Raw genomic sequence first — 13,760 nt, forward strand, 5'->3', positions numbered from 1 at the left:
CCAATGCAGGCGACACGGGTTCAAGCCCTGATCCGGGAAGATCCCACATGCTGCGGAGCAACTAAGCCCCTGCGCCACAACTACTGAGCCTGAGCTCTAGAGCCTGCGAGCCACAACTACTGAGCCCACGTGCCACAACTACTGAAGCCCATGCGCCTAGAGCTGGTGCTCCGCAACAAGAGAAGCCACTGCAGCGAGAAGCCTGCGACGAAGAGTAGCCCCCGCTCGCCGCAACTAGAGAAAGCCCGCGTGCAGCAACGAAGACCCAATGCAGCCAAGAATAATAAATAAAATTAATTTTTAAAAAAGTTAAAAAAAAATTAAACCAGGAGTTTGATTTCCCAAGGCTATCACTCTACCTCTTAAATGTTCCACCAAGAATGGCTATTCCTACATCTCCCCAGAGCTTCCTTGAGCTCTTCTGGATGATACTGGCACAGGTATAACAGGCATTTTTCTCTTAGGTTGATGGATTTATAATCAAGGTAGAAACATTTGCTCAAAATTATCTGAAATGCATCACATATCCATTAATTCATCAACTCAAAACAAATTTACTGATACCTACTATGTGTCAGGTCCCGTGATAGGCACTGGGGATATAATAAAAATGACACAGTTCTCTGGCCAAAGGGCAACAGCTTGGGAAATGAGATTCCCACTCCACCTGGCAGGACTGTCCGCTGCACCCACCAAACCCTCCTATCCCGCACATCTTAAAGTGCCAAATATTTCCTCAGCCTGGGAATGTGAACCCCAGCAGACGCCCAGACCAGGAAGCATAGGAACTCTACTTTCACCATAATTAATGTGGAGGGGCATAAAAAACCAAATTGATGCTTCCAACAGGAAAACTAAAATTTGTTTGTGAGGAGATAGGGCTAAAATAAAAGAGATAGCATTTAATCGAAACCATTTCCTGTGAGTTGGATTTCTTTTTTAAAACTTGGCCGCCTTATCATCTTCTTAGTCACCTTTTCTCCAGGCTTATTGGAGGCGTAGTCCCTCCTAGCAACCTCCCATCTGCTAGAAAACAGAATCAAGAGAAGGAAGAGCCGTGATGATACATCTGTCACTGAGTGAAAATATTAGGAGAAAAGCAATAAATGTACTACCATTTGCATAAAACCTATTAATGCCCTCTTCAGACTAATGAAATGAATTTTACATGACGGAGAGCAGCTGTGATCTGCTGTTTCTAGTAATGAGGAGTATTTGAAACAATCTGCAAACCACTGCTGCTCCTAATTGCCACGCAACACCTTTGACGTTAGTTCTCTCCAAGTAAAATACTCTCGTTGGCCAGAGGAAGATTTATCTGTTGGGCTCCTCTTTGCTCAAAACGCTGTTAGGTTTCTTGGGTTCCTGTTTTTCTCAAGCTAGTGCAGAACCATGGCATTTCAAATCTTTCTCTTTTGTTTTTTAATTAAAACTAGTGCCCTTTTTTTTTTTTTTTTTTTTTTCCTACTGGCAATCTGAAACCATTTTGAGGGGTATAGTCTCAGTCAGGACTTTCCTCTCCAGTGTGCTGGTCCCGGGTTAACGATGGCCAGGCAAAGCGGCCTTCTGTCTGGCCGTGCTGTATGTAAACACCCAACGCGAGAGGTTTCTAGAGCCCAGCGGTTCGCGGCTCCGGCGAGGGCAGCATGGGGGCTGCAGCAGAGACTGGAAGGGGATCTACCAGGACTGGGAGGGGAGACGCGGAGAGGAAGGTGGAGAAGAGGAATCATGTGTGTTCCTCGAGCGTACACCCCCCATTTGAGTGACAAATGACGAGGCCAACCTATAAAAACAACTAAGCGCAAAGCTACCTGCATCCATCTCCCTCTCCGTGCGTGTGCGTTTTCAACTAACTTTGGGAACTCGTAAGACCCGGCATCGCGCCCAGCGGAGTCTCGCCTCCACCTTGGTTTCCCGCGCCCTGCCTGCCCTGTTCGGTACCTCCTCTTCCTCCAGGCTAAGGATGGAGGATCCCTTCAGCCCCTCAACTCCGGCGCCGGCGCCCAACCTCTCCGTACCCATCTCGCTGGGCTGGGGTCTCAACCTGACTTCCGGACAGGGAGCCCCAGTCCCGGGGCCGCCGCCAACGCCGCCGTCCGGGCCGCCCAGCCGCCGCGTCCGCCTGGTCTTCCTGGGGGTCATCCTGGTGGTGACGGTGGCCGGCAACGCTACGGTGCTGTGCCGCCTGTGCGGGGGCGGCGGGCCCTGGGCAGGTCCCAAGCGTCGCAAGATGGACTTCCTGCTGGTGCAGCTGGCCTTGGCCGACCTGTATGCGTGCGGGGGCACCGCGCTGTCGCAGCTGGCCTGGGAGCTGCTGGGCGAGCCGCGCCGGGCCGCGAGCGACCTGGCGTGCCGCTTCGTGCATCTGCTACGGGCATCCGGCCACAGCGCGTCGGCCCACCTCGTGGCGCTCATTGCCCTCGAACGCCAGCGCGCCGTGCGCCGTCCACAGGGCCCGCCGCTGCCCGCGCGCGCCCTCGCCGCCCTGGGCTGGCTGCTGGCGCTGCTGCTGGCGCTGCCCCCGGCCTTCGTGGTGCGCGGGGGCGCCCCCTCGCAGCCGCCCGCCGCGCCTCCGGCCGCCCGCGCTTGGCCCGGGGAGCGTCGCTGCCGCGACATCTTCGCGCCGCTACCGCGCTGGCACCTGATGGTCTACGCGCTCTATGAGGCCGTCGCGGGCTTCGTGGCGCCGGTCGCGGTCATGGGCATCGCTGGCAGCCGCCTGCTCTGCGCCTGGCGGCAGCGCCCGCCCCAGGCCCCATCGGCCGCGGCGCCCAGGTCGGCCAGTCCCGGCCAAGCCCCCGCGCCCAACGCGCTGCCCCGCGCCAAGGTCCAGAGCCTGAAGATGAGCCTGGTGCTGGCGCTGCTGTTCGTGGGGTGCGAGCTGCCCTACTTCGCTGCCCGGCTGGCGGCCACGTGGTCGTCTGGGACGGTGGGAGACTGGGAGGCCGAGGACCTAGCGGTGGCGCTGCGCCTCCTGGGGGTGGCCAACAGCGCTCTCAATCCCTTCGTCTACCTGTTCTTCCAGGCGGGCGACTGTCAACTCCGGCGGCGCTGGCGGAGGCGCCTGGGTGCAGTGTGCTGCCCGCGGGAGGGAGTCGCGGAGGACGACGAGGGCGCCCGGGGCCACCAGGCGCTCCACCGCCACCGCTGGCCCCACCCACATTATCACCACGCTCGGCGGGAGCAGCCGGAGGAGGGTTACTTGCGCCCACCCCCGCCGCGTCCCCGGTCGCTGCCCTGTTCCTGCGAAAGCGTCTTCTAGGTGTTCGATGGCCAGAGACAGGTCATCTGTCGCTGCGGCACCGCCTCCACGGAACACGAGGCCGGCCGGGCTCTATCTAGATCACAACCGTCAGGACGGTCTCCAAGAGCGCTACACTGAAGCTGTCCCCGTCCTCCACTCCCCTATTACATTTCTTTCTAATGTTTACATTTTTCTACACTCTTCCAGGTTCTTTTCTCCTTTCCAGTTCTCACATTTCCCCATCTGGAGACAGAGAGTGAGCCATTTGTTTGTAAAAGCAAAGTTACAGAGTTATTTTTGTAGTTCTTTTTCACTCCCATAGCGTTCTGGCTAAGACCATTTGCTTTAGTTAAATTGCCAAGCTTTCATTATTTGCTGTGTTATCATCTGTTTTTACTTATTTAGGGTCGTTGTTTAACTGTAGCTGGGGGACCAGAGAATGTGCCTCTCTTTCCGGGAGGAATATCCTCACATTGCTCTCCCTGAGGAGCCTGGAAATTGTACCAGTGATACTGTCAGAAATGTAATCTTGCTGTCACTTCAGAGCCACAGAGTATTTGTAAAATAAAAACATTTCCCCCAGAGCAATTAGGACTTTTTTTTTTTTTAACATGGTAATGTGTTTTCTCAGAAGAAAATCAGTGTGGACTTTATTTCTGGTCTAGCTTCCACTTAAGGAGAAGCTGGAATTGTAGGAGGGAGACACAAAAGCTTCCCTTCCAACCTTTCAAATATGCCCAGTTTCTGTAGGAAATTGTTCCTGTGCCCAGAGCAGCCTCTACAGCTGCGAAGCTGTGCACAGGTGGAGCCTCTAAGCACAGAATCGCCAGCAGACTGGAGAAGGGAAGCACCTGGGTGGTGCATAGGGGTGAGGCTCACTGTCCCAGGTGGCGCCTTAGGGATATTCGCAGCTAGGAGGAAAGCTGCAACCTCCCAACGCTGCATGGATATATAAAACTCTCTTTTTACAAACAAGGGCAATGCCTATTGGTGTGGATTGCTGAGAACAAGGTCAAGGAGCAGATTTAGTCAGCGACCTCCTCCTCCTAACTGTCCTTGGTTCTAGAGAGAAGTGGCGGCGCTTATGAACAAATATCCATGTGTTTACCAATGTTTCATCTGAGAATCTGCAAGCTTTCCATTACAGTGTTTCCTGTTCATGCACAAACGCAGGACTAAGATCCAGAAAGGGGAAATGACTGGTAAAGTTCACTTGTGAAGCCAATGCTCTCTGAGGACTTCCTTGTTTTGTTCATTGATGAATCCCAAACTCTTAAACAATGTTTGATACACAGTAGGCATACAACACACATTTGTTGATTAATTCATCATATGAATCAGGCATAGATAGAATGGATAAAAGATTTACAAAAAGAAATCTTCATTAAACTTGGCTTACCTTCCTCAAAAATCTTGTCCAAAAATGTTACATAGTTAGAGGTTTTCCTTCCTCTTTCATCCTCCCTACCCTGCTGAGGAAGGTATAGCATGCAACATACCAAGAATAAGCCACCTAAAGAGAAAAGAACACAATTGTCTTCATGAACATAAATCTGGGTTATAGCATTATTTTTATTCATTAATAAACATTTATTACTCGCTTATTTTGTGCCAAGCAATGTGCTAGGCACTGGAGATGCTAAAATGAATAAGACACATTTTCCCTCAAAGACCTTATAATCATATGTAGGAGACAATCTGACAAGTACAGCACAAAAACAGTCAGATGTGCTTTAACAGGGGTTCCAGTCGGGGTGTCAGGACACTGAAGAAGAACATCTAACAACCTTGGGAGCCTGGGGGATGGTGGGGGTGACCCATCAGATAGGAGAAGGTATTCTATGCAGTTGGGACTAGCATTTGTAAAGCATAAGTGAGAGAGAACATAGCATGGTCAAGGAATGGCAATAGTTGAAATATCTAGCATTAGGGTGCCTGTGGGGTCTGACCTGATGGGATATGCGGCCACAGAGATCCAGCCCAGACCCAGTGAAGAAAAGTCTGTTTGCCACACCAAGAAAGCCAAAAATAGCCTTTGAAAGATTTAACCAGAGTTGCAATATGATCAGATTTGAATTCTGCAAAGTCATTCCAATGATGGTGTGAAGGATCAACTAATTGGAAGGGGGGAATACCTAGAGGCAGGGATCAAGGAAGAAGCTCAGAACCTTAAAATATGACCTATAATGTTTTATCACTTAGAATGCTCTCAACAAGGTAATTTAAGCCAATTGAGTCAGATTTTCTGTTTTCCGCAGTTGAGAACACACTAACAGAAAAACAGATACAGCTGGCTTAAATTTATTATCTCACATAACAAGAAGTCCAGTGGTAGGGCTGCTCCAGGATTGGTTAATTGAGTAGCTTCATAACTTCATAACCAAGGACCTAAATCCTTTTCGTCTTTCTATTCTGCCATCCTGAGCTGGTGGGCTTGACATTAAAGCCAGTTTCCCTTGAGGTCACAAAATGGCTGCTGCAGTTCCAGGCATCACATTCAAACATGACAATGTGCAGAAGGAGACTCTCTCTTCTTTTCACTCTTTATAAGAATGAAGAAACATTTCTTGGATGTCCTGGATAGACTTTCCCACACGGTTCATTGGCCAGTCCATATCCAGACATATCATTGCAAGGGAAATGGGGCCACCATGACTGACTTGGACCTGGAACTGAAGATATAAGTTGCATAGAGAAGGGGTGAAAAATCTCATTCTTTCTTTTAGGAAAGAAAGAAGGGGAAATGCTTATTGGGAGGCCAGACTAAACTTTTACACAACTGCAAAATTGTTAAAAAGATTGATTTTTTAAATCTATTAAAGATTTTCAGCTGATTGCCATCTAGAAATTATGAGAAATTTCCACCTGGGTCAAAAATACAGAATTCCAATTCAAGTAGTTAATTGAAAATACAATTAAACTACATTTCCCTAGATTTTGTGGAAGACTTGGTTAAGCCCACTTCATACTAAAATGCTTCTCTTCTATAACTAAGAAACTTTCTCTAATTTTAACTATATCTGAAACTTGAAGACAGATCTAGGTGACTTCGTTCCCATCCCTGGTGGCATTTCTAAGTTAAGAAACTTAAAGCACCACCTCAGAATCATGACCACTGATCCTAGGAATCTATATTGCTATAGACAACTCAGAATTTCAGCTCTGTCCCAATCAAGGAAGCCCCCAAAGGTTATTCTAAATTTAGACTCTTCCTAGAGTAGGACATACCACTCAAACTGCACAGCAAAGGGAAATGAGTGGGTGACCCTGAACTTGATCTCTTTTCTAGGTATCACCCAAACAGGAAATGACTAGAGGACCATCAAGACCACATACTTGGAGTTTGGGAGGAAGCAAATAACATCCCCTCACCCACTGTACATTCCCCTTGGAGTTAGATTTTAACTAAGCTGCTGCAAACAGGTCTGGACTTCAGGACTCCAGAGAGCACTATTCACATAGACAACAATGCAAATGTCACCACCAGAACTTAAAAGACTAAATTCAAATAATTCTGTATTTTTAAAAAAGAACTAGCCACACAGTAACATACAGCTAAAATAAGTAAACATGACCTATTACATAATTTGAAGGAGAAGGTACGTAGAAAACAGCCAGGAGTGTAATTAAACCACAACTAGCTATAAATCATTTACTAAAAATAGAATAGTCTAGCTCATTTGTGGAAGAGGAGATAGATTTAAAATATTTTTTTCTAAGCCACTTCCTAGGAAACACGAAAGGAAGTAGAAAATTTGAGCAGTTTCTCTCCCATTCCTGAAATGTTCTGACTCGATCAAAGGGAAAACATTAATAAAATACTAATACAAATGAATAGTCTAATTAAATTAAACATGTTTTGCTGAGTTGAGAGGCAGTGTAATATAATGAAAAGAGCAGAGTCTATGGAGCCTGAAGACTTGGACTTGTTTCATCTCTACAACTTAGTGGCTGTGTGACTTTACGCTGTGTGCCGAATCTTTTTGAATCTTGGTTTTCTCATCAATAAAATGAGGTTTCTATTACCTTGGCTTCATAGGATTCATGTATGTAAAATACTTGATTGCTGGGGAGGGGGGTCCTGTCAGCTTGTCTCTTCAGATTCACCCTAGTATTCAATATATGATAGCTACTGTTATTCTCTAACACTGGGCTATGAGGAATAAAATCCAGCTGAGTAATATCACATGAAATGAAGGAAGGGATATTGGAGAATCTATGAAAGATTTATGTATTCAATGGTGCTACATAGTAATAGGGAAGTTAGGCCTTACAGAAGGTAGAATGCTCACAATAATTGTCAACTACCCTCCTTGAATCCACTTTCTCTTTTCTAGCAGTTCTCAGGTTCTTATTGCTGCCAAAATCTTGGCTCTCTGTGCACCGATGTCGAATAGAAATATGGAGACGGAGTTTGGAGGAAAGAGAAGGAGTAGCTTTATTTCTTTGCCAGGCAAAGAGGGAACACAGCAGGCTAGCACCTCAAGGACCGTGCCCACCCTGGAGAGGGTAGTGAGGTGTTTTATAGTGTTCAAGGAGCAGGGCATGATCAGCTCATGGACAATTCTCGGATTGGTTGGCATCAAGGTGAAATTTTAAGCATCATCAACCTTCTGGTTTCAACCAGTCTAGGGTCCATGTTCTTGTGGTCAGCCCTTTTCATCTGGAGGGGATCTCCTGCCTGTAAAAACAACTTAGGAATGTGTGTCAGGCCTTTAGCTGTATCTTTCAGGGAATTGGGAGTTTGGTGATTCTGCAATGTGACAGAATTATAGTCTAAATTGTTACTAGTTCCCCAACCAGCTATTCTTTGTTTCCACATCTTCACATTTCCCAATCATTAACTCTCTTTTTTAAATTAAAAAAATATATATATATTTATTTACTTATTTTGGTTGCGTTGGGTCTTCGTTGCTGCATGCGGGCTTTCTCTAGTTGTGGCGAGTGGGGGTTAGTCTTTGTTGCAGTGTGTGGGCTTCTCATTGCAGTGGCTTCTTTTGTTGCAGAGCATGGGCTCTAGGCGCATGGGCTTCAGTAGTTGTGGCACTTGGGCTCAGTAGTTGTGATTCCCGGGCTCTAGAGTGTAGGCTCAGTAGTTGTGGCACACGGGCTTAGCTGTACCACGGCATGTGGGATCTCCCTGGACCAGGGCTCGAACCTGTGTCCCCTGCATGGGCAGGCGACAATCATTAACTCTTGAGTCAGCATTTTACTCCAAAAGACAAGGACACAGGGGCTTGTACATGGTTTCATTATTAGGTTATCTATGTCTCTTATGAACAGTCAAATGCTTAGAGGGAAGCTGACCCCTCTCCCACTCTAAGACTGGGCTTTAATTAGTCTAAGCACATCAAAGTAATTCTACCCCCCTTACCACCATGTCCCACTCAGAAATGGTCATGTGATCCAGTTAAAACCAATGAGATTGGGGGTAGGGTTATTGGGGCATCTAGGAAGGAAGTCCTTAACTCTTCTGAGAGAGCCATGGGAGCCAGCATGCTCTCTCCATCTCTCTCCCACCGAAGGTAAATGAGGGAGCATGTAGTGCTGCTGGCTGCTGGCAGCCCACCTCTCACCATGAGGGGCACCAGCCACAAGATGAAGCCAACACTGGATACAGCACACTGGAGAGATGAAAAGAACTAAGATCCTTAATGACCTCACTGAGCTGTAACATTAAACACCACTGAGGCCGACCTACTGGATGTCCTGTTAAATAAGCTGATATATTTTCTCACTGCTTAAGGCGGTTAAACTGGATTTTCTGTTACTTATAGCAGCAAACAGCCTCTAATTGAAGAAGTTTGGCAAGAAAAAGTGTCTCATTTTAGCTTACTGCATGTTCTTTATCAAAAAAATAGGAACAATCCAAGTGTAATTTTATTTAGTCCATCAGCCAGTAGGTATTGAGGGACTGTATTGGGCTTAGTGGGGCAGATGGAAGAAAATCGAAGATGTAACTATTCATTTTTAAAAATTTATACTCTATGAAGAACTATAATTTTTGTGGTAAAGACTTTGTTGAGAAATTTCAACCTGTAATTATTACTGTTATTTGACATTATTTGCAAATTCTTACCATTGGTAATATTATTGACTTATTAATTCATTTATTTCAATATTTATTTATTAAAGATCTATCATGTGCAAAGTACAATGTCACTTATCATAGATATATATTACATTTAAAGTTTAGGTTTTGGGGTGGGAACTTAGGCCAACCATTACTGTATTTTCTATGGCCAGATCTGGAAGTAACAACCCTAAAATGTGCTGGGATAGACTACTATATGATGGCCCCCAGTGAATCACTCTTCTTGATATCCATCCCTTGTGTAATCTTTTCCCACAGAGTCTGGGTTTGGCCATGTGACTTGCTTTGGCAATGGACATCAGCAGATCTTTCACAAGCAGGGTTTTTTGGTTTTTGGGGTTTTTTTTTTGGCCGCGCTGGGTCTTCGTTGCTGCGCGCGGGCTTTCTCTAGTTGTGGCGAGCAGGGGCTACTCTCCGTTGCGGTACGCGGGCTTCTCATTGCAGTGGCTTCTCTTGTTGCGGAGCATGGGACCTAGAGCACTCGGGCATCAGTATCAGTAGTTTGTGGCTCGTGGGCTCCAGAGCGCAGGCTCAGTAGTTGTGGCACACGGGCTTAGTTGCTCTGCGGCATGTGGGATCTTCCTGGACGAGGGATCGAACCCATTTTCCCTGCATTGGCAGGTGGATTCTTAACCACTGTGCCACCAGGGAAGTCCCTCACAAGCAGGGTCTTGATAAGCATTTATGCATAGGAACTGCCCTCTCAGAAAAGCTGCCCTGAGATGACCATGCCATGAAAAAGCCAAGCAGAGGCCCAGCTACTCAGCCATTCTATCTGGGCGCAGTTCCCAGATGACCCTCCAGCTAAATGCACCCACATGAGTGAGCCCAGGGGAAACCAAAGGAAGAACTACCACGCTAACCCACAGCTTGTGAGGAATAACAACCATAGCCATTAAGTGTTAGGGTGGTTTGTTTTGCAGCAACAGATAACTAAATCATGGCTGGAGTAGTGAAGTGGTGTTGGATGCATTAAAAATGGGAGTCAAAAGACCCAGATATCAGAAACCTGGGTTCTAGTCTCCAACCACATGTCAAATTGGGAGATTTAACTGCTTACCATGTAATGTGATGAGGCCTCATGCTAACTTGAAATGAGAGAACCCCAAGCTCAGGGGATAGAGTTAGAGCCCCAACTCTAATCCCATTTCCACACAGTGAAATCTCCTTCTATGGCCAAACCCTGGCAGTTCTGGGTATCGTTTCATTAAGCAAGGTACTATTATCTGCCTTACAAAATACCCATGAGATAAATAATGGGAACCACAACAATAATAACAGCTAAAATTTATTAAATAATTTCTATGAAGTTTGGCACTTTACAAGCATTAATTCATTTAATCCTCATAACGACTAAAAGGAATATATCATAACCACCTTCAGTTTATAGATAAGGAAATTGGGTCTACGGATAACTTGCCCAGGATCAAACAGCTCGTAAGTGACAGAGCTGTGGGGTTTTTTGTTTGTTCGTTTTGGGTTTTTTTTCATCATCTGAACAGGTAATAGCCAAGAAGTTTAGCTGAGCCTCAGATACAGGTCTTGCTTTACAGACTTACGTGTCTGTTAGAGACACAGCCTAGACATACACAAGTGGGGGACAGGGGTGGGAGAGGGGGGATGTTGGATAAAAATGGCTACCAGAAGGGTGAAATGCATTTTAGAAAAACAGTACCTAATTATGTCAGAGAGCTTCATCATTTCAGCCTCCAAACGATCCAAATAAAGAACTCACTTGCTGGGAATGGAGGAGACAGTTCACCAGAATTCATTCTCCCCTTCTTATGCAGCTGCCCTGCCACAGACTGTATTTCCCAGTCTCTCTTGCAGCTAGTTACAGCTATGTGACCTGTTCTCAGCGATGGAATGTGAGCAAACGTGACATGTGTGACTTCCAGACTTGGGCCTTAAGACACAGGGCTTGGGCTCCTCCGAGCTCTCTTTCCCCTTCCTATTGGCTGGAAGACACGATGTGACAGTCACATTATGTGACAATGATCAGGTTCAGCCATGCAGATGAGGACAACATCCTAGAGGTTCCTTCAGGATCTTGTGGGAGCACAGACAGCCTAAACTGTTCAGAAGATTATGTGAGAGAAATAAATTTCTGTCTTCTTTAAGCCGTGAACTTCGGGAGTCTGTTTATTACAGTAGATTAGTCTTTACCTCGACTAATATTTTGAGGTTGTACTAAATTAGACTAGGAGATGGTCTAAGAGCTCATCAGTTCCAAAGGCCCTCTGTGTTTCCAGGGGAGCTTGGTGTGAATTTAGGTGGAGCCAAGTCTAGAATATGAAACTGCTCAGAGGTCCAAGATGTCTGAGCCAAATCATACCTGTGAGATACATCTTTTATTGTCCCCAAAGGAAGTCCTTAACCTCAGGAAATACTTTTTTTAAAAATTTTAATCTAAAAGTTGAGTGTGTTAGAGAAACCTCATGTCCATGGACATCAATACAGAAGCAGGCATCCAAATTGTGGCAGGCCCTCTGGTTGTCCACATTAACATTTCTTATTTTCTTGCCTTGCTAGAAGAATCCTGATTGTGTTCAGAGGGCTAGAAATCACCTGGGAGCTTCTTCTTTACTCATATGTCTGATGCCTTGGCTGGGATATTCAAAGCTGGACTCAACAGGAGCATCAACCAAAGTGCCTACATATCGCCCTCCATGTGGCTTTGGCTTTCTCACTGCATGACGGCCATAGAGTAGTCAAACTTCTCCTAAGGCAGCTCAAGTTTCCAAGAGCAAGTGTTCTAGTGAACAAGCCACATGGCTCTGTATGGCCTTGCCTCAAAAGTCTCACAGAAGCATATCCTCTGTTTCTACTGGTGGAAGCAGTTCCAAACCTGTCCAGATTCAAAGGCAGAGCACATAAACCCTACCCTCTAAGGGAAGAGGTGTCAAAGAATTTGCAGTCATATTTTAAAACTGCCACTCCATCCACCAAGGAAGATAACCCTATCCCCCGCTCTGGGATATATATCTAAGACAACCATGGTAATACCATTCCTCCTGCTAGTTGACTGGTTTGGGGCAATGAAACTAGAGGTAAGACCTTCTGGAGGCTACTGGAAAAGGTTTTGTAACCTTAAATAGTAGATACCAGTAGAGGCAATTCCTCCTCTTTCTCTGGATATCATAGTTTATGGATTTGACCTAAAGCTCTAACAGCCATCTTGCAACCAGAGAGGGAAGGCCAATACCTTAATCCTAGAATAGTGGAAAGGTAAAAAACCCAAGTCTTTGATGATGTAGCTGAGCACCTGAATTAACCAAAGTTTGAGCCATCCAACCTCAGATCTTGTTATGTGAAATAATAAATTTCCTTTTTGTTTTATCAGTTTGAATTGCTGTTTTCTCTAAAGGCATCCAAATGGATATAAGGAATGCATTCTTCTGGGTTCTCCAGAGAAACAGTACATATATATATATAGAGAGAGAGAGAGACAGAGAGACAGAGAGAGAAAGAGAAAGAGAGAGAGAGGGAGATTGATTCATTATAAGTAACTGGCTGGCCCAAGTGATTACAGAAGCTGAGAAGTCCTACAATCTTCTGTCTGCAGGTTGGAGACCCAGGAGAGTTGGTGGTGTAGTTCAAGATCAAGAGTAGAAGACGGATGTCCCAGCTGAGCACTCAGGCAGACAGAGTGAATTCTCCGAATTCTCCCTTCCTCCACTGTTTTGTTCTATTCAGGCCCTCAGTGGATTGCATGATGCCCACCCACATTAGGGAAGACAATCTGCTTTACTCAATTTACCAATTCAAATGCTAATCTCATCCAGAAACACCCACACAGGCACAGGCAGGAATAATGTTTAACCAGACATCTGGGCAGCCCATGGCCCAGTCAAGTTGACATAAAATCAGCCGTCACAAGAAACTATGAGGGGACTTCCATCATGGCACAGTGGTTAAGAATCCATCTGCCAGTGCAGGGGACATGGGTTCAATCCCTGGTCCAAGAAGATCCCACATGCCATGGAGCAACTAAGCCTGTGAGCCACAACTACTGAGTCCACATGCCACAACTACTGAAGCCCGCATGTCTAGAGCCTGTGCTCTGCAAGAGAAGCCACTGCAATGAGAAGCCCGCTCACCGCAACGAAGAGTAGCCCCCGCTCGCCACAACTAGAGAAAGCCCGCACACAGCAACGAAGACCCAACGCAGCCAAAAATAAATAAATAAATAATAGGGGCTTCCCTGGTGGCTCAGTGGTTAAGAATCCACCTGCCAATGCAAGGGACACGGGTTCGAGCCCTGTTCCGGGAAGATTCCCCCCCCCACCCACACACACAAAACTATGAGGTCTCATAACTTTGTCCCTAGTAAGAATCGTCAATTATGCTTGCAAATTTGTTTCTCTTCCTTAAAGTGCTCTAAATGATCTATCACTTCATCTAATTCTTTAAACACAGAAG

At 46.2% G+C, this 13,760-nt stretch overlaps 2 protein-coding genes across 3 annotated transcripts in view; one reads left to right on the forward strand and one right to left on the reverse strand.

Annotated features, from left to right (window-relative positions):
- SKIC3 (SKI3 subunit of superkiller complex) overlaps positions 1-13,760 on the reverse strand; it is a 162,110-nt gene that overhangs the window by 137,165 nt on the left and 11,185 nt on the right. For both annotated transcript variants that reach the window (XM_082375059.1, XM_082375060.1), the window contains exon 2: positions 4,644-4,757. The gene's annotated coding sequence lies outside the window, so the exon portion shown is untranslated. The remainder of the gene's footprint in view (positions 1-4,643; positions 4,758-13,760) is intronic.
- GPR150 (G protein-coupled receptor 150) lies at positions 1,858-4,636 on the forward strand. The gene has a single exon (XM_082378217.1). It carries the CDS (start codon positions 1,964-1,966, stop codon positions 3,260-3,262), a length of 1,299 nt encoding a protein of 432 aa, XP_082234343.1. The 5' UTR covers positions 1,858-1,963; the 3' UTR covers positions 3,263-4,636.

The sequence above is a fragment of the Balaenoptera borealis genome, assembly GCF_965194805.1.
Source record: "Balaenoptera borealis genome assembly, chromosome: 2".
NCBI lineage: Eukaryota > Metazoa > Chordata > Mammalia > Artiodactyla > Balaenopteridae > Balaenoptera > Balaenoptera borealis.